This window comes from Perissodus microlepis, chromosome 22 (genome assembly GCF_051167445.1).
Source record: "Perissodus microlepis isolate ML-2025 ecotype Zambia chromosome 22, ASM5116744v1, whole genome shotgun sequence".
NCBI classification, from domain to species: domain Eukaryota; kingdom Metazoa; phylum Chordata; class Actinopteri; order Cichliformes; family Cichlidae; genus Perissodus; species Perissodus microlepis.
In genome coordinates, this window is record NC_140481.1 from 1,468,879 (window position 1) to 1,488,015 (window position 19,137).

The window sequence follows — 19,137 nt, forward strand, 5'->3', positions numbered from 1 at the left end:
AATAATACATACAGAGAAAAACCCAACAATCATATGACCCCCTATGAGCAAGCACTTTGGCAACAGTGGGAAGGAACCCCCCCTCTTTATTTATAGAGTTTTTACATGTAATTTGACATATCAGGCCCAATAAAGCACCAACTGATACAAAGACATATCTCAATACAGATTAGGCCATTAAAATTTGGATGATACCAATAAAAAATAAAATAAAAATAAAAATAAAAGGAAAAAAACCCACACACAGAACCCCCCCCCCCAAAAAAAAAAACAAACAAACAAAACCCAAACAAAAACAAAAAACAACTTGCAAGTTGTACGTGTTTTCAATGAATTGAAGTAAATAATAAAAGGCTGCCACATCTGTGAGATCTTATTAACATTTCCTCTGAGTCTGAATTTTATTTTCTCCACTTTTAAAAAGAACATAACATCTTCCAGCCAACGTGATCGGGCTGGAGGGTGAGGAGCTTTCCAAGACAGCAAAATTCTACATCGTGCTAGCAGTGAAGTGAAAGCGATAACATCCAGCTGCTTATGACTAAGGTTTAGGGTGGCATCTTCAGAAACACCAAAAATGGCAACTAGTGGGCATGGTTTGAGTGTAACGCTCAAAACATGAGAGAGCACTTCAAAATAAAAAGTGCAGTATAACTGAAGTGTCGGGCACGTAAGAAACATATGAGTTAAATCACATCTGTTGCACAGGTCAGGAATGCCGGGGTATATTTTAGGTAGTCTAGATAAGAGAAGTGTAATCCGTATACCGTCTTAAACTGAATAAGGGAGAGTCTTACACATGAGGCTGAGGTATGAATTTTTTCAATTACTTTGTCCCAGTAACCTTCCCCAAACTTAAGACTAAGTTCCTGTTCCCAACTCGAAGCAATTTTTTTTGGTTGAGTAATTGCCCGATGCCATAATTAAAGTATATATTCAAGGTTCAACGTTCAAGGTTCTTTATTTGTCACATGCATAGTTATACAAGTATAACACACAGTGAAATGTAACCTGACACGCTCCTCGACATGGGCAAAAATGGGGGGGTAGAGGAAGAACACTATATATATAGTATATACATTAGGTGAATGTGCAGTAGTAGCAGCAAGCAGGTGAATTCTGTACATTAATAAGAATAGACAATCTGACTATTTTACAGAATAGACAATATAAACATATTTAAAATTAAAGGAATTTGAAATGTACATTGTGCCTGGGTTTAGAGTGTCTGGAAGAGAGTCCTGTCTCAGTCAATTATAGATGATGTGAGAGGGCGGGAGTGTGTGTTTAGGGCCCGGATGGCTTGGGGATAGAAGCTCCTCTTGAGTCTCTCTGTCCTTGCCCGGATGATGCGGAACCTTCTACCAGATTGCAGAAGTTGGAACAGTTTGTTGCCAGGATGGGACGGGTCCTTCAGTATCTGCGCTGCTCTAGTCCGGCATCTCCTGGTGTAGGTGTCCTGAAGCGGGGGGAGAGCAATCCTGCAGCAGCGTTCTGCTGTACGGATCACTCTCTGTAGAGCTTTTTGGTCCTTCACACAGCTGTTCCCAAACCACGATGTCATGTTCTGTGTGAGGATGCTCTCCACAGCGCCTGTATAGAAAATCCTGAGGATCTTTGGAGAGACCCTGAACTTCCTCAGTTGTCGTAGGTGGTACAGGCGCTGCCTAGCCTTTTTGGTCTGGACCTGAATGTGGGCAGACCATGTCAGGTCTGAGGAGATGTGGACACCAAGATACTTGAAGGACTGCACCCTCTCCACTGGAGCTCCATTGATGATAATGGGCTTGTAGTCTCTGTGCTGACTCCTTCTGAAGTCCACCACCAGCTCCTTGGTCTTGCCGACGTTCAGCTGGAGGTGGTTGTCCTGGCACCATGATGCCAGATTCTTCACTTCGTCCATGTAGCCCGCCTCATCGTTGTTGGAGATGGCACCCAACACCACTGTGTCGTCAGCAAACTTCACAATGGTGTTGGAGCCATGGGTGGCCACACAGTCTGAAGTGTAGAGGGAGTAGAGCAGTGGCGAGAGGACACATCCCTGTGGTGCTCCTGTGTTGATGGTGATGCTGTTAGAGACGCATCTACCCACCCTCACCAGCTGAGTTCTGCCAGTGAGGAAGTCCAACACCCATGCACACAGACGGCTGTTGAGTCCCAGATCCCTGAGCTTTGTGAACAGTCTGCAGGGCACTATTGTGTTAAACGCTGAACTGTAATCAACAAACAGCATTCTCACATAGTTACCCTGTTTCTTGTCCACGTGGCTGAGGGTGGTATGCAGGACGTGAGCGATGGCATCCTCTGTGGATCTGTTGGATCGGTAGGCGAACTGCAGCGGATCTGTGGTGTCTGGGATGGAGGAGGAGATGATGTTCTTCAGCAGCCTCTCAAACACCTTCATTACTACCGAGGTCAGTGCAACTGGCCGGTAATCGTTCAGGGATGAGGGTTTGCTGTTCTTGGGCACAGGGATGATGGTGGATCTTTTGAAGCATGTGGGGACCACAGACTTCGCCAGGGACTCGTTGAAGATGGAAGTGAACACACCTGCTAGCTGGTCAGCACAGCAGCGCAGCAGACGGCCGGTGATGCCGTCTGGCCCCGCCGCTTTCCTTGTGTTCACTCTCCTCAATGCCGCTCGGACGTCATGCTCCGCGATGCTGGTCACCGGTCTCTCGCTGATGGCATCACTGTCCTCGGTAGTCAGGCGGTAGATAGCATTAGCCGCCTGGCTAACCTCGAAACGGGCGTAGAACTGATTCAGCTCGTTGGTGAATGCAGAGTCGGCGTTGATCGGCGCAGTGTCCCTGGCTTTGTAGTCCGTTACGTGTGTCGCCCTGGTGGAAGCGGGACTCCACACGCTCCCGGTACCGGCGTTTGGCATCTCTCACCGCGCGCCGCACGCCGTATGAGGCCACTTTGTAGGCGCTCATATCGCCAGTGGCGAGACCCGCGTTGTAGGAGGCGGTCCTGGCGTTCACTGCAGTGCGGATCGATCTGTCCATCCACGGTTTCTGGTTTGGGAATGTGGTGACTCTCGCAGTGGGGATAATCTCCTCCGCTAACATATTGACAAAGTATACTGCTACTTCCGTAAACTCGTTGATGTCGACTGCGCATGCTCTGGACTTGTCCCAGTCGACGTCGTTGAGTGCGTCCTGTAGCGTAGCTTCTGATTGGGCAGACCACCGTTTCACCTCCCTCATGGTTACTTCTTCCCTCCGTATGTTTTGTTTATACTGGGGAATGAGGAAGATGGCATTGTGGTCAGACTTCCCAAAAGCCGGGTGTGAGACAGCTTTGTAGCCCTGCTTGTATGGCGTGTAGCAGTGATCCAAAAGTCGATCCCCCCTCGTTGGACACGAGACAAGCTGGTAAAAGTTTGGCATGACTTGTCTGAGGTTCGCTTTATTAAAGTCTCTACAATGAGGGCTGCGCCCGGGTCCTTGTTTTGAAGCGAACTCAACACATCATGTAATTCGGACAAAGCCATACCTGTGTCCGCTTGGGGTGGGATGTAGACCACCGTGGCGATGACCGAGGTGAACTCACGGGGCAGATAGAAAGGGCGGCACTTAATGCTCAGGAACTCCAGATGTGGCGAGCAGCTGCTGGAAAGAGTAGAAATGCTCCTGGCATCACACCACTTTCTGTTTACCATGAAACACACTCCTCCACCTTTGGTTTTGTTCGACTCTGCCGTTCTGTCCGCGCGGAGCACAAAGAATGAATCCGACGGAGTTACGGCCTGGTCCGGCACGGTGGGGGTCAGCCATGTCTCCGTGAAGCACAGAATGTTGCAGTCCCTCATGTCACGTTGGAAGGTGACTCTTGATCTTAGGTCATCGAGCTTGTTCTCCATGGATTGTACGTTGGCCAGTAGGATACTGGGCAGTGGTGCGCGATGCGCCTGCTGTCTCAGTCTGTTCCTAATGCCAGCCCTATATTTGTGATATTAGAGCCTTACTGTGAAGCTTCAACTGGAATAAGTCTTCCCACCAAGGCTTGAGAGGCTGACTTGGAAACTCTGGCAAGATAGAAGATGCACAGTGTCTTATTTGAAAGTAGCGGAACAAATGATACGAGGTCAAATCATACAAAGAAGAAAGGTCACTAAAGCTGAGAAAAGTGTTATCTTTAAAATATTTTTAGAGAGGCAATTACAACAGGGTTGTCTGTAAATTGTAACAGGGAAACAGGAAGGCATGAAAATAATAGTGCTGAAAGTGAGGAAGAGAAACATGATTGAGCCTCAAGGCCACACCAAGTAGCTTGAGGATCATTCAACCAATAGGTATACTTTATGTTGGCTGCCCAATAGTAAAACATCAAGTTGGGCAGAACAAGCCCCACACTAAGCTTACCCTGTTGTAGTGAGGTCATACTAATGCCGGGGGTCTTATTTGCCTATATAAATGATAAAATCATTCGATTCACAGATTTGAAGAAGGATTTAGGTAAAAACAGTTGGACACACTGAAAAAGATAGAGAAATTTGGGTAGAATATTCATTTTTATAATATTTATCCTGCCAAGAAGTGATACAGGAAGGTTTGCCCACCTTTGAAAAGCCAACCTTATATAGGTGAGCAAAGGGTTAAAATTTGCAGTTCGCAAAGCTTTAAATGAACTGGTAATATGCACTCCTAGATATCTAAAGCCTGAAGAAGCTAAGTGGAAATCAAAATCTAAGCTCTTGTGCAGCTGGGTTTATAGGAAAACATTCACTTTTTTGTATATTAATCTTGTACCCAGAGAAAGAACCAAAATTTAGAAGTATTTTCATAAGTCATCTGCTTATAGAGCAACCCTATGTTCCGTACCACCACAAATAACCCCTTGAAACAGAGGAGAGGTTCTTGTCATGACTGGGGCAGCAGTCGTGTGGTGGAAAGAATGAGGACCCAAGACGCAGACGGCAGTGGAGATGCGAGTGGAGATTTATTTACAGTGAAAATAACAAAGGTGAGGGCAGAACTGAACATAAACCTAAACTGGGAAAAACTAACAAACAAACCGGAAACATAAGGACAGCGGGAGATGTACAGAGATGGCAGATGAGGAAGGCTGGGCAGAGAGACGCGGAGGAACACAGTGAATGAACACAGACGGCGCGACGAGGAACACAGGCAGACACACACTATAAATACACAGAGGGACACTGGGAAATCACACACAGGTGGGAGACACAGCTGGACCTGATTAACCTGACGAGACAGGGGAACCAACAGAGGGAGCACCAACCCAGAAACCCAGTATCCAAAAACACCAAAACACAAACCATCCCAAAACAGTCCACAAATAATAATGATAATAATAATAATAACAATAAATACACCAAACACAAAATCACTGAGTCCACGGATCATGACAGTTCTGAAAGTCACAGAGAGAGGCGTTATTACTAAAGTGAAAAGTAAAGGTGAGAGTGGGACAGTTTAGCCGGGAAGAGGAGCGCCGGTTTAAATCCCCGCTTATAAAGTTCAGACATCAAAGTGCGTCTTTAAACTCAGCTCAGTTTTTCACCACCTTGGGGCTGTAATCTTCATATAGCCGGATCCTATGGCCATTGTAGCTGAGCTCGCCGCAAGCTCAGCTACGAGCTTCACGGATTACCAGGTCTTTTATTTGGTACCGGTGAAATCGCAGAATAACCGGCCGTGGTTTCGCCGATTTCGGAACTGGACTCCTGTGCGCCCTGTCCAGCCCGGGCGGTGAGGGAAGCACCTGCGCTCCGAAAACATCAACCAGGAGCTGAGAGAAGAAAGCTGTGCGGCGTGGACCTTCAATGTCCTCAGGTAATCCCACAAGTCGTATATTCTGCCTTCTGCTGCGACCTTCCAAGTCTGCCACCTTGGATTTTAGCCAGTTGTTGTCTTTGCGAAGCGTAAAGCAGACTCTAATTGATCCAGACGTTGGTCAAATTCAATGTTGACTCCAAAGAGTTAATGCGTTGACCGTGGTCCTGCACTGCAGACTGCACATTGTCTAACTTAGAGGACAAGTCCTCAAAGGATGACTTAAAGTCCGCTAGCAATGCAGCTCTATGCTCCTCGAGCATTAAGCTAATCTCGGCTGCAGTTACAGGTGCCGTAGGTGTCGAAGTTTCTCGGTCTCGGTCTTGTTTGCCCTTTGACTTTGACATTCTTTGGATCTTGGGTAGTCGACAATGGCAAGGTAAATCCTGAACCGTGTAGCGGAGCAGACCTAAAACATGTCTACTCAGTAAACACCATTACCAGAAGTCCCTAAACTCCCTTTTAACAGGAAGAAACATCCGGCATAACCAGGCCCAGGGAGGGGCGGGGCCATCTGCTGCAACCGTTTGGGGTGCGTGAAGGAAGACAGGACATGCTGTGGAAGAGAGCCAGCAGCCTACACTGCATAACTAAGGAAGGATTCAGGGTCACCTGATCCATCCCTAACTATATGCAACATCATCATCTCTTGCCCACTTATATACTTGATGGTGACTTGTGCTATTGGCTTGAAGTTTGCCTCTAGTGTTGTTCACCACATCCCCAGTGAGTTCCTGATGAAGGCTCTTTGGGCCCTGTTGATCTTCTACAGTTCTCCAAGGCATTCCAGGATCCATGTGTTGAGTTCTTGTAGTCAAGCCTAGGGACCCTTACTGGATACATACGCCCTGAGTCAAACCCCCAACCTGACGTTCCAAAGGTGTGTAATATTACCACAAAAAAGGTGTAAGGTTTAAGCTTTATGCCTTTATGCCTTTATAAGAAAATGTATACATCTGTTTGGAATTATGCAGGTTGTGTCTCTGACTTTGTTTCAGATTAGTATTGTCAAAATGAGGGAATAACCAAATTAGCTAACTGGTGTCTTTGTGGAGATGGGGTTCAAAGTCTCAATACAAATTCAGCACAAATGCTTTGAATATTTCAGTGTTTCACAAAACCTCGTTTTGCCCCTCACTACTGAAAACTCACTTTTTTTAAAGTGATGGAAAAATTAATAATCCATATAACATAGCCCATAAAAATGCAGAAATTCAGGCAGGGAAGGCACAAGAAGTGAAAACAAACATTGTGACAAGGACTGAGGGAAAGACACCACTGAACACACACAAGAGGGCACTTAGGGGATGTAAACACAGCTGGGGTAAATGAGACTCAGGTGAGTAGAATCTAGGAAACAAGACAAGAAGACAATAGAATTTAAAACAAAGTACAAGTGACAAAGGAGTATCAAAATAAAACAGGAAGTAACAAACATGGGACAGAGACGACGACTTAACAAGAAACACTGGGGAAGCTATGCTAAACTGAAACTTTTCTTGTCATGGCTCTCGGAGGAGGCGGACGCACTTTTTCTCCTCTCCCTTATCTTCCCTGCTTATGTCCTTGTCTAGTCTCGTGGTTTTTTTTGTATTTTCCCTGGAACACTCTCTCACAGTCTGTTCTCTAAAACCTAAAAGAGGAATTATGGATTGGATCAACTGGTCCCTAAATGCAATTGACACCCCTTTCTCAACGAGAAGTTTGGGCTCGGGTGAGCCTGAGTGCTGAAGATATCTACCTATTCGGAACCATGGTAACAGGGTTCTGGCTGATCGGAGCTGGCTTGGCCCTGACTTATCAAAGAATGAAGAAAGCGGAACCGGCTGGTCAAACCTCCACAAGGCTGCCTGCTGGGATTGAAACAATGGGAAGAGGCGTGAGTTTCTCAAAATGGGCTCATTGAGTCAGCACGGATAAGATCTTGGAGAGGCTACGGCTGCTGTGAATACTCAGAATAAGATCTCTGACTGCAGACTGGATACATCTCGGAAGGGCTAGCCTGGAATAACATCTCTGGGCGCAAAATTGGATGACATCTCGGGGAGGCACACTGTCGTGAGTTCTCAGAATCGGCTCCTTGAGCACAAGAAATGACAACATCACAGAACGCAAGTATGGCGAAGCTCGTGGCTCTCCAATGGGAGATTGAGAGACCAGTGTTGGACTGTAGAACTGCTTTGAAATTCATATGAGCTGTTCGTACTAAAGTAAAAAATACCATCACTTATGCGGATACCCCTTTGGCGCCAGCTGCAAGGCCGGAGCTGAACAAAACACCCTGATAACGACTGTGTTGAGTCTGTTCCTTCCCATTCCATGCAAGGCCACCTGGGTTGGCTGGAAGACTGTTTACTTAGCCTGGCAGGGCGAAGGACACTGTCTCAGCTGAACTATGGACACGCACACACATACATATACTGATACTGATAAGCACTCACCGACGCATCACCCTCCCTACCCCGGATCCAACGCCACCTCCAATGCTTACCTCCCCTCTGATGTGGACATCGGGTCAGTTGGAGGCGCAGTCGAAAGATTGCAGCGGTCCCAGATCAGATGTACACACTGGAACTCTTTCGCATGTTGCTTGTCTGTGTTTATTGTGCTATGGTGTGTTGATATCTGTGCATTCCTGTATTATCCTTCTGTGTTACACATTTCGATGTTTTTTTTCCTCGCTACCTAGCCTGACCTGTCTCCCCAATGTGATGTTTGTGTATTGTATGTACGGTCGGCAAGGTCTGTCATCTCGGTTGTGGGCAAAAGACCTGCAACTGACAAATAAAGGCTATCTCATCATCTCATCATCAAAAACAGAGAAGTAAACACAAACCAAAAGCAATTCTCAAGATAACAAAAACAAAGAATAGAAAACTAACCAGAATTAAAGACTAAAACCCCTCAAGATAACTATGTAATTAGTAAGATCTTGATTCATTTATACCTGTAGGAAACATTCAGCAAGGACACAGGAAATGATTAACAGAGAAATGCAGACTGGACAGCTCCACACCTTTTTCATATGTGTCTGTGTTACAGGGTTAGTCTCTGAGTCAACCTGGATGACACTAAACTCCACCACCATGCATCTTCGGAGTGCAGAGGTGGTACCACACTTGCTCCAGATACATTAACTGCAACCAGGGGCTCATACGATGGTCTCCCATTTTCTCCAAACCTCTGACCATCCAGTGCTCAGCACATCATTTGATCATCACTGTGATGAAGACGGCCAGCCGTGCCCCGGCTCGCAGCAGTTCCCCACTGGCCCAGATGAAGCACTACACACCTGGGATCTACTCTTTTCTTATCCCATCAGTCATCAGCCCCCTGCCTCAGGTGCCACCGCAATTAACTCAGAGACTTCAGATTCAGCACCTATCCAGCAGTGGCAGCACACCATCGCCTGTTGGTGAGTTCTCCTGATTCGCCACTTATACATGTTATAAGGATTTAAAGGTTTTCTATGTGAAACGAGTAACCAGCTAGTATGAAATAAGATTACACAGCTTGTTTGGTTCTTCCTGTCATTCCTGCCTTGAACCATATAGCACAAGTTTCAAACTACATAGATAAGCTACAAGTATCTACCTTAACTTGTGTCACTTGGCTGGTAGAATCATTAGTATATAAAATTCTATGATTGATGGATCATGGTGACCTAATATGGAGAATTTTGTTACTTAAAATATGCTTCAATTTTTAAAACAGCTTTTGGCTGTGGATTGAAAAGTACTTTTAATACACTTAAGAAACATTTAGATTGAGAGGTCTAGGTGCAAAAGAGTTGTGAAATCCACACTGTTGCTGAATGATAAAGCAGTGGATTTATTGGTAATGCTTGCCCCGTGTGTGTTTAGTTTTACTCTCCCCGGTCTCATACAGCTGTGTTCCAGGAGTGTCTATTCTCCCTAATTACCTGCTGTGTCTCCCATAGCCTTTGTCACGTCATCCTGTTTCTATGGTCCCTGTTATTATAGTTTCTGTTTGGTGGTCCTTGTTTAGTATTGCTTAGTTACACGTCTTCCCTAGAACTATTGCTTTCTTTCTTGGATTATTATTCGATAAAAGGCTGTTTTAGGTTTGAAGTCTGCCTATGAGCCTGCATTGGGGTCCTAGCTCTTCCTGAAATATGACAGAATGACACGACCACACACAGACTTCCCAGACTTCTTGGAGGAGCAGTTGGAGCACATCGAACAGCAGATGGAATATCAGATGGGTAGTCTTTGAAAACCCCAGGCTTGTAGGCTTTTTTCCAATCTGCCTAAAAGTCATTGCCACCCTCAGTCCTCCGACAGATACTGCCTTGGATTTTGCATCGCTGCATCTCACTTTGCCTGTTGTCTCCTGCAGTTCATCCGGAAGCCCCTCTCCAGTCAATATTCAGCCTCTGTTCCCCTGCACTCAAGCCCTGTTTGCCAGTGACTCCCTGTCCATCTCTTTGCCATCACAGCAACCTGCTTCCTGTTTGAGGAAGTGTGGGCCTCAGTGGTGGAAGCAGAATAATATGCCTGAGACATGCATCACCTTAGCGTTCATCCACCCTATTAGATCTTGGACACAGAAGTATACCTTGCTGTCCAGCCTCTTATCCTCGATGCAGTTGCCAATCAGTTCCCCAGGCTCAATGCTGCCATTTCCCAGATTGTCATAGGTCAACCTCTCTGGCCTATCGGTAAAAGGCTGACTGAAAGTTCTGCTCACTCTATGTCAGGTCTAGACTTACATGAGGAAACAAGGACATTCAAAGTTCAACCCTCTTTCTTCTGAGCCTGTTCACAGCGTGAGGGTGGATAGTGCCCAATTTAACCCTGCACCCAATTCTCGGAGTCAGGGTAGCCAGTGCCTAGCCTGCCCCTGCCCCTGCCCCTGCCCCTGACGCTGTCCCCAGGGTCAGTATAGCTAAGTACCATGTGCAGCTTCATCCACTGGAGGCTGAGGGTCCTCACAATCAAAGGGGTTACAACAATCCTGTGGGTCCCCAACCTGGAGCCGCTGCAGATGGGGATTGCAACCTGGAGCCGCTGCAGTCCCAATCTCGAAATCTCCCCCTGGTCAGTTGAGTAGCCCCAGGTTTTGTGTCCCTGGGTTCCCCTCTCTCTGAACCTGAGACAGAGAGTCCCGAATCCATGGGTTCCAGGATGTCTGTATAGAATTATTTTGCTGTCAATAGTCAGGCATGAGAAAAAACATAATCCTAGCAAACAATTTCATTTCACGGGTGCAGGTATTCATTGTCACTTGTGCAATTAAACTCTTCCCATAAATTTAACATACACATGTAGAGCATTGTAGCCATGTGCAAAAAAAAGCCATCATGCACGCGAAACTGACTACTTTGCCTGCGCTGCTACAGTTTTGCGTACTCATGGGTAGCTCTCTACGCTTGCATCTGAATTGTATTTATTTTTTTTGCTATGAACCTGAATCACAGGGGCCTCTCGCCTCACTTCGCGATATTAGCCCCTAGCTAAGCCACCGGAGGTGTTCTGCTGTTCCTGCCAAGGCTATCCATGCCACCAAAGGTTGGCACTGGTCTCCTGGATGGTTCCCTGTGGGACTCCACCACTGTCTTCTTCTTCTCCATCCTGGGGAGTTCTGTCTCCTAAGTGAGCAGCAGCCCCCTGTCAAGTTCCCACAGTTGTTCTGTCTCCACCACTGGAGAGCCGGCTGGCCTCAGAGCTTCTCTGTCTCTGCAGCTCGCATCCCAGCCAGCCCGGGGAACAGATGCTGAGTTACCTCATGCCTGCCTCTTTGTTCTTTGGGTTTTTTTTTTTTTTGGGGGGGGTTGTGTTTTGACGTATTCTCTGATATTTTTGCCTCCATCCATTGATCCATCCATGTAGTAGGGGCAGCAGCCCAAGCAGAGAAGCCCAGACCTCCCTCTACCCAGCCACCTCCTCCAGCTTGTCCAAGGGAACACCAAGGCCTCCTCCCAGTGGGACATGCCCGGAATACCTCACCCAGGATGCGCCCAGGAGGCATCCTTGTCAGATGCCTCTACCACCTCAACTGGCTCCTTTCGATGTGAAGGAGCAGTAGCTCTACTCTGGGCCCCGCTCAGATGGCTGAACTTCTCACCCTATCTCTAAGGGAGAGGCCAGCCACCCTTTGGAGGTAGCCCATTTCCCCTTCTTTTATCTGCAAGTATCCACAAGCTTGTATCTTTTGGTCCCTACCCACAGCTTGTGACCATAGGTGAGGGTAGGGATGTAGATCGTCCGGTAAATTGATAGCTTCGCTTTTACGCTCAGCTCTCTCTTCACCACAGTGGACAGGTACAGCATTGGCATCACTGCAACCGCAGCACCAATCCGTCTGGCTATCTCCCGCTCCCTTCTCCCATCACTCGTGAACAAGACCAGGAGATACTTAAACTTCCACTTGGGGCAAGAACCCATCCCTGACCTGAAGTGGGCACCCCACCCTTTTGCAGCTGAGGACCATTGCCTCAGATTTGGAGATGCGAACCGTTTCAGGGCAAACTGGAGGTCATCACCCAGTGAAGCCAACAGACCCCATCATGTGGTGGAAGGCTTTCACACAGGTGAAAGCCCATCACCCACCAGGAACGAGTCCAACTTATTGCCAGCTATGTGGTCCAAGCTCTTGCAACGGTTGTATAAGGAATGACTGGCCTGTAGCAATGGGCCAGACACCCCATACTCCTGGAGCACCCTCCACAGGACACCCCGAGAGACACGGTTGAATGCCTTCTCCAAGCCCACAAAACACATGTAGACTGGTTGGGCAAACCCCCCATGCACCCTCAAGTATCCTTGAGAGGAGGAAGAGTTGATCCAGTGTTCCATGACCAGGACAAAAACCACATTGTTCGTCCTGTATCCAAGGTTCAACTAACGGATGGACTCTCCTCTCCAGCACCCTGGCATAGACCTTCCCAGGGAGGCTGAGGAGTGTGATTCCCCTGTAGTTGGAACACACCCTCCGGTCCCCTTTCTTAAAGATGGGAACGACCATCCCGGTCTGCCAATCCAGGGGTACTGCCCCTGATCTCCACGCAACATTGAAGAGGCGTGTCAACCAAGACAGCCCTACAACATCCAGAGCCTTCAGGAACTCAGGGCGGACCTCATTCACCAGAGGGGCTCTACAAGCAGTGCCTCAGTGTCCTCGCCCCCAGAGATTGGCAGGTCATCCCCGTCCCCAGACTCTGCTTCATCCACGGAGGACGTGCCAGTGGGATTAAGGATTTCTTCCACCTGACAATTTTCTCAGTCGAAGTCAGCAGTGCTCCACCCTTGCTATACAAAGTGCAGGTAGAACACCGCTATACCCCACCTAAGTCTCCTGACGGCTTGCCAGAATCTCTTCGTGGCAGTCCGAAAGTTTTTTCACGGCCTCTCTGAACTCCTCCCACACCCGAGTTTTTGCTTCAGTCACTGCCCGTGTCGCGTTCCACTTGTCCTGTCGGTACCAATCAGTTTGGTGGTTACCACCACGACAGTCACCAACCACCTTGTGGCTGCAGCTCAGTAAAGCAATGGCAATGGAGGTGCTGAACATGGTCCATTTGGATTCAGTGCCCTCAGTCTCCCTCAGAATGCTGTTGAAGCTCTGCCGGGGGTGTGCGTTGAAGATCTCGCGGACTGGGGCCTCTGCTAGGCGTTCCCAGCACACCCTCACTGTACGTTTAGGTGCGCCAGGTCTGTCCAGCATCCTCTTCCGCCACCTGATCCAACTCACCACCAGCTCAGCCCCTCTCTTTACCTGAGTGTCCAGAACATATGGCCTTACGTCTGGTGATACAAAATGGATCATTGACCTGCGGCCTAGAGTGTCCTGGTGCCACATTCACTTATGGATAGTCTTATGTTCGAACATGGCGTTCGCTATGGCCAAACTGTGGTTTGCACAGAAGTCCGGGAGGCCGTTCCTCCCAATCACGCCCCTCCAGGTCTCGCTGTCGTCTCCCAGTAGGACAACAGAGTCCCCAGGCAGTGCACCATCCAGTGCCTCACCCAATGACTCCAAGAAGGCTGGGTACTCTGAACCGCCACTCGGCGCATAAGCGCAGACCACGGTCAGAAACCGTTCCCCGACCCAAGAGGGTTTATACCCTCTTGTCCACTGGGAGTAACCCCAACATACAGGCAGCAAGCTGAGGGGATATCAGGGGTTACCAGGATACCTTTATGTTCCTTTCTATTTAATTCATTGAATGTAAACTACAATGTATTACCTACCCTCTGAGGTTTAAATTGTTATCCACCCGAAACTTAGCCCTAATTCTAATTCTAGGCTATCAGAGAACGCCGTTTTTAAATAATTACATTTAATAAACAATTATTAAATAATAATAAAAATAAATATTATATATAATAACGAAAATAATCACTCTAAGTGACATACATTAAATTCTATTTACATTTTCCCCATCCGAAGAATTGTAGAATTGTTTTCCCTTTGTCCAAAATATAGCATAAATGTATACTTAGAAAAATCAGCCATTATGACTATATCAGAGTATTTCAAAAACTCACAGCAATTTGCACAGTCATACCTACCTAACTACAGACAATATTAAAACAATTAAAAGAGAACAAATTGTGTCTCTTCATTGATCTTCCTTTAGTTTGTGAAACAGACTAATAATGATAATAATGGATTGCATTTATATAGCACTTTTCTAGGCACCCAAAGCGCTTTACAATTCCACTATTCATTCACTCTCACATTCACACACTTGGGCGACCGTGGTTCAGGGGGTTGGGAAGCTCATCTGTAACCGGAAGGTTGCCAGTTTGATCCCCCAGCTCTCTCTGTCCTGGTCATTGTGTCCTTGGGCAAGACACTCTACCCTACCACCTACTGGTGTTGGTCAGAGGGGGCGATGATTTGATATGACAGCCTCGCTTCTGTCAGTCTGCCCCAGGGCAGCTGTGGCTACAACTGTGGTTTACCTCCACCAGTGTGTGAATGTGAGAGTGAAAACTCACGACAAAGAAAAAAAGACTACATGTAAGCCTATCTGATGCTGATACTTTGTGTCTGAACACATCTGAATTCCCTCTGTTTTAAAAAATCAAAACAGAAGGAACAAACATTAAGATAATGGCCACTGCTGTTGAGTGTCATTTCTAGATCCACACAATTGATTGCTGTCACAGCATCCCCAGAGGACACACTCAAACACAAACTGTTGTGAGTCAGCCATCTGGTTGGCCCTGTCTGCTTGCACTTCCACCGTAGGATTCACAAAGGAAACTTAGTGCTACTGCATAAATCATACACCTTCTGGGAATTCCAGTGGCCAAGTAAACACCTGAGATGTATGTATGTGTGTGTGTGTGTGTGTCCATGTTTATCCATTAGAGAGACAAAAAGAAGAAATAACAACAAAAGAAAAATAATGCAATTAACTGAAGTTTATAGTCACACAGATATTTAACTAAATCAAAAGAGTTATACAGATTGGATTGTCTGAAGGCCAGCGCTGACACCTGTGTTAATATCTTATTACAGAAATACACAGTAACATTTTAACCTGGTTTTCTGTGGTTCTTTTGAAGGGATGCCCCCTAAATTGCCAATTCATAGGCTACGTTTTTAGTTAGTTGTTGTGTTCCATAAGATTTAATGCACCTTGAGAAAACACCTGCATTCTGTCTTTTGTTATCTGGTTTGTCCAGTGTAGTTTTGGTACCATGGACTGTGGTAAAGAAGTACTGCCTCATTTTCAGACTTGATAGTGTCATTTTGGCAGATGACTATGGCAGATGACTATGTAGTGAATGTTGGTTTTTGTGAAGCATTAGAATATTCCAGATGTTAGAAATAGTTAATATGTATGGTAACCAATATAATAAAAGGAAAAAAAACATTACAGCATTAAAGATCTGAAGGTATCTTTATATTATCAGATATTATCAATATCCCACATAGCAAAATTGGTATGGCCCGGACCTGGCCCACACAATGTGCTTACACATGGCCCACATACTGCAAAGAATGACAGCCATTTGGTGGCCCAGATCTGGTTTGCCAGAGGTGGCCCACACGTGGGCCAGCACAAGGCCAGTTGCAGACACACTGGTGGTGGTCCTGTGCTGGCCCATGTGTGGATTACCTCTGGCAAAACTGATCAGGGCCACCAAAGGGCCGTCATTCTTTGCGGTATGTGGACCATGTGTAAGTTGTGTGCAGCCACGGGCCAGTTGCAGACACACTGGTCCTGTGTTGGCCCAGGCAGTTTCAGCTCTGGCCCCAGATGTCAGCCTAATGTGTACCTTAATCAAGCCATGTAATAACAACATGTGCCGGAACATAATAGTGCAAAAGTAACATGACGAAACTCTGTTCAGATAGTGAATGGACTGATTCTTATATAGTGTTTTTCTACTCTCCCAGATTAATCAAAGTGGTCTAGGCAACATGCTGCATTCACCCAATCACACACTTTTTCTAAACTGAGTGCTTCCTAACTACATCCATACATATTCACACTCTTGACAGTGGTAAACATGAGGAAAATCCAAAACCTCACTAGGTTTTGGATAAAGTGTACACTCACAAACCTGTCAAACCTGCATTTGAAACGTTGGCCACCATAGCAGTATAGTATTGCAACATGGCATTTGGGTCTTCTAACTAAAATAGGAAAATAGGAACATAAATAGTGCCATCATTGCCAGACCTGGCCCACATCTGGTTGACAGACACCCTGCCATGACACCGGTCAGTCAGAAGTGCCAGCTTGACGCCGGATCCGGGCCAGACCTGTCTTCTATGAGCCTGGGCCACATACCAAACCATTATCGGGCCAGATGTGGCATGCCATCACATAAATAGTGTCATCTACACCAGGCCTGGCCCACAACTGGATGACATACAGCTTACCATGCCAGAAGTCAGCCAGCAGTGCCGGCTTGACACCAGATCCGGGCCAGACCGGTCTGCTATGTGGGATGACAAGTTCAGTTCTTGTTGCACCTTTTTTCCTTTTTTTTTAATAACATAACAACATCACAATACTACAGAACTACTATTTTCAGTATGAATACATTTAAATAATTTTAAGTTCATTTTAAGTTTATGGCAGAGAGAAATAACAGTGACTTTATATGACACTTTAAAAAAAAGATTACAAATTAATACATATTTTGAATAAAATACACATTAAAATGTGAACATATCCCAAATGCTCAGTCAAAGATAGGTCTTGCATGTATTCATTTATTTAAATACTTCCATACACATATTAGATGTGAACTAAAGCCAAAAAGTAATGTTGTTAAGATTAAGAAAATGTTCTGGACAGAGACCTCTGATGTTGGGGGCGATCATGGCTCAAGAGTTGGGTGTTCGCCTTGTAATCGGAAGGTTGCCGGTTCGAGCAACAGTCTCGGTCGTTGTGTCCTTCGGCAAGACACTTCACCTGTTGCCTACTGGTGGTGGTCAGAGGGCCCGGTGGCGTCAGCGTCCGGCAGCCTCGCCTCTGTCAGTGCGCCCCAGGGTGGTTGTGGCTACAATGTAGCTGCCATCACCAGTGTGTGAATGGGTGGATGACTGGTTGTGTAAAGCGCTTTGGGGTCCTTAGGGACTAGAAAAGCGCTATACAAATACAGGCCATTTACCATTTACCATTTGTGACTGGAATCTGCTGGAGCCACTCTTCCAGTTTCAGGGTTATTACTTCTAATGCTCCTGTGACCATTGGGACCACTTTTGACTTGAGCTGTTTCTTCACTCTGGTACTTCTCTGTTTTATCAGGCTGCAGCTGTGGGCTGCTGGGTTTCCCACATTATTACAACTGCGCTCTTTTGCTCCTTGTCAGTCACTACTATGTCTCTGACTTAAACTAAACTCCCACAGGATCTTAGCCGTGTCATTCTCAACAACCTTTGGTGGTGTATCCTATTGAGACTTGTGGAGTTGTAGTCCATATACAACACAAATCCTCCTGTACACTGTCCATACCATTTCTCGGTGTATACAGTTCCAGCTTCTTACATCCTGCAACTATGTGCAGGACAACACCTTTGCACCAACTGCCACTTAGGTCTATCAGGTGTGGTAGACTCATGGCTAGGTCCTGTTCCTCATCAGTATCTGTTTTCAGGTGCCCAACACACTCATCTTGTGATGTTTCCTCTTAGATTATAGCTCTCACACTCTTTAATGATCATGCTCCCTCTTTCTGTTGCTTGTAGGGCCCCTACAAATGAAAATACTTTCCCTCTCTGCATCCATTAAGCCACACTTATCCAGTTTGACTGACATTTTAATGTCCTCAATGTAGATCCCAGTGAGGTAAATGAGTGCCAGCTCACTCCTGGCATGCCGTTTGAAGTCATCCATGTACAGGATGTGGCAGATGATCATTCCACTCATGAATCAGCTTTCATAAATGTGCTTTGCAATGATCTGGCTTAGTGGGTTAAGTCCTGTTTAGAACACCAGTGGGGAACATGAATCACCTTTGTATATGCTGCACTTTATGGTGACTTGTGCAACAGTCTTAAAGTTGGCCACCAGTTATTTCATCTCTGGCATTATTTCCAATGCCCATCTCAGCTGCAATCATGTTTTGATTAATGTCCCTACTCATCTTTGTTGCCATGATCTCTGAGAGGAGCTTTAAATTTGTTTAGGGGCAGGTCATTGGCCGGTGGTCAGCCTTGTTCTGTCCTGTTTTAGCCAGTCAAGATGAGTACCTATTTCCAGCCCAGTTTTTTGTGCTGTCAACTATCTATGGAGTGTTGTTAACTTCTTCAGGATGGATCATGGTAGGTCACGTTTCTCTCCAGCTCGTGATGTTGACTGTGCATGTGGTCGTGGGACACTTCTTCTCCCAGGTGTTTTTCCAGTATTGTTGAGTCTTAGCTCTGAGTGGGTCTGCCCTCGTATTATTGTCCCCTTGTAGCTTAGGGGAACACCCTGGATGGATCTTTGGAGAACAGGCTGTTTATTCTCTTGGGCTCAGCTTCACTGGTGTATCTCTTCACCTTAGTAATCAGAGCTGAGAGGCCTTGTTTCGCAATTTCTACAGCCTCAGTTAAGTCTGTAATCATTCTTGATCTTTCTCCCCAAATGTTTCCAGGAGTGCTGTTTGTGGCACATCTGAGCTCATTGATTTCAGAGAAACAGTAAGTGGAGATGTTGAGTAGAACCTTGCTCACATCTACAAGCAACTTCTCTAATAGGTAGCGAGTTGAGAGTAGTGACCTTGGTTTTACAGCTACTGTCTGTCCACAGTGTTCATCCTCAGCTCAATATACGTATCTGGTTGGGTATCATGTAGTTAGTTTCACTTCTGTGTAACACTGAAGCACACACCTACACACACACACACACACACACACACAC

At 46.3% G+C, this 19,137-nt stretch overlaps 1 protein-coding gene across 1 annotated transcript in view; it reads left to right on the plus strand.

Moving 5' to 3' along the window:
- LOC146362372 (retinoic acid receptor beta-like) overlaps positions 1-19,137 on the plus strand; it is a 255,828-nt gene that overhangs the window by 101,284 nt on the left and 135,407 nt on the right. The window contains exon 3 of the mRNA XM_084919459.1: positions 8,844-9,216. Coding sequence (XP_084775585.1) covers positions 9,027-9,216 — 190 coding nt within the window. The 5' untranslated portion in view covers positions 8,844-9,026. The remainder of the gene's footprint in view (positions 1-8,843; positions 9,217-19,137) is intronic.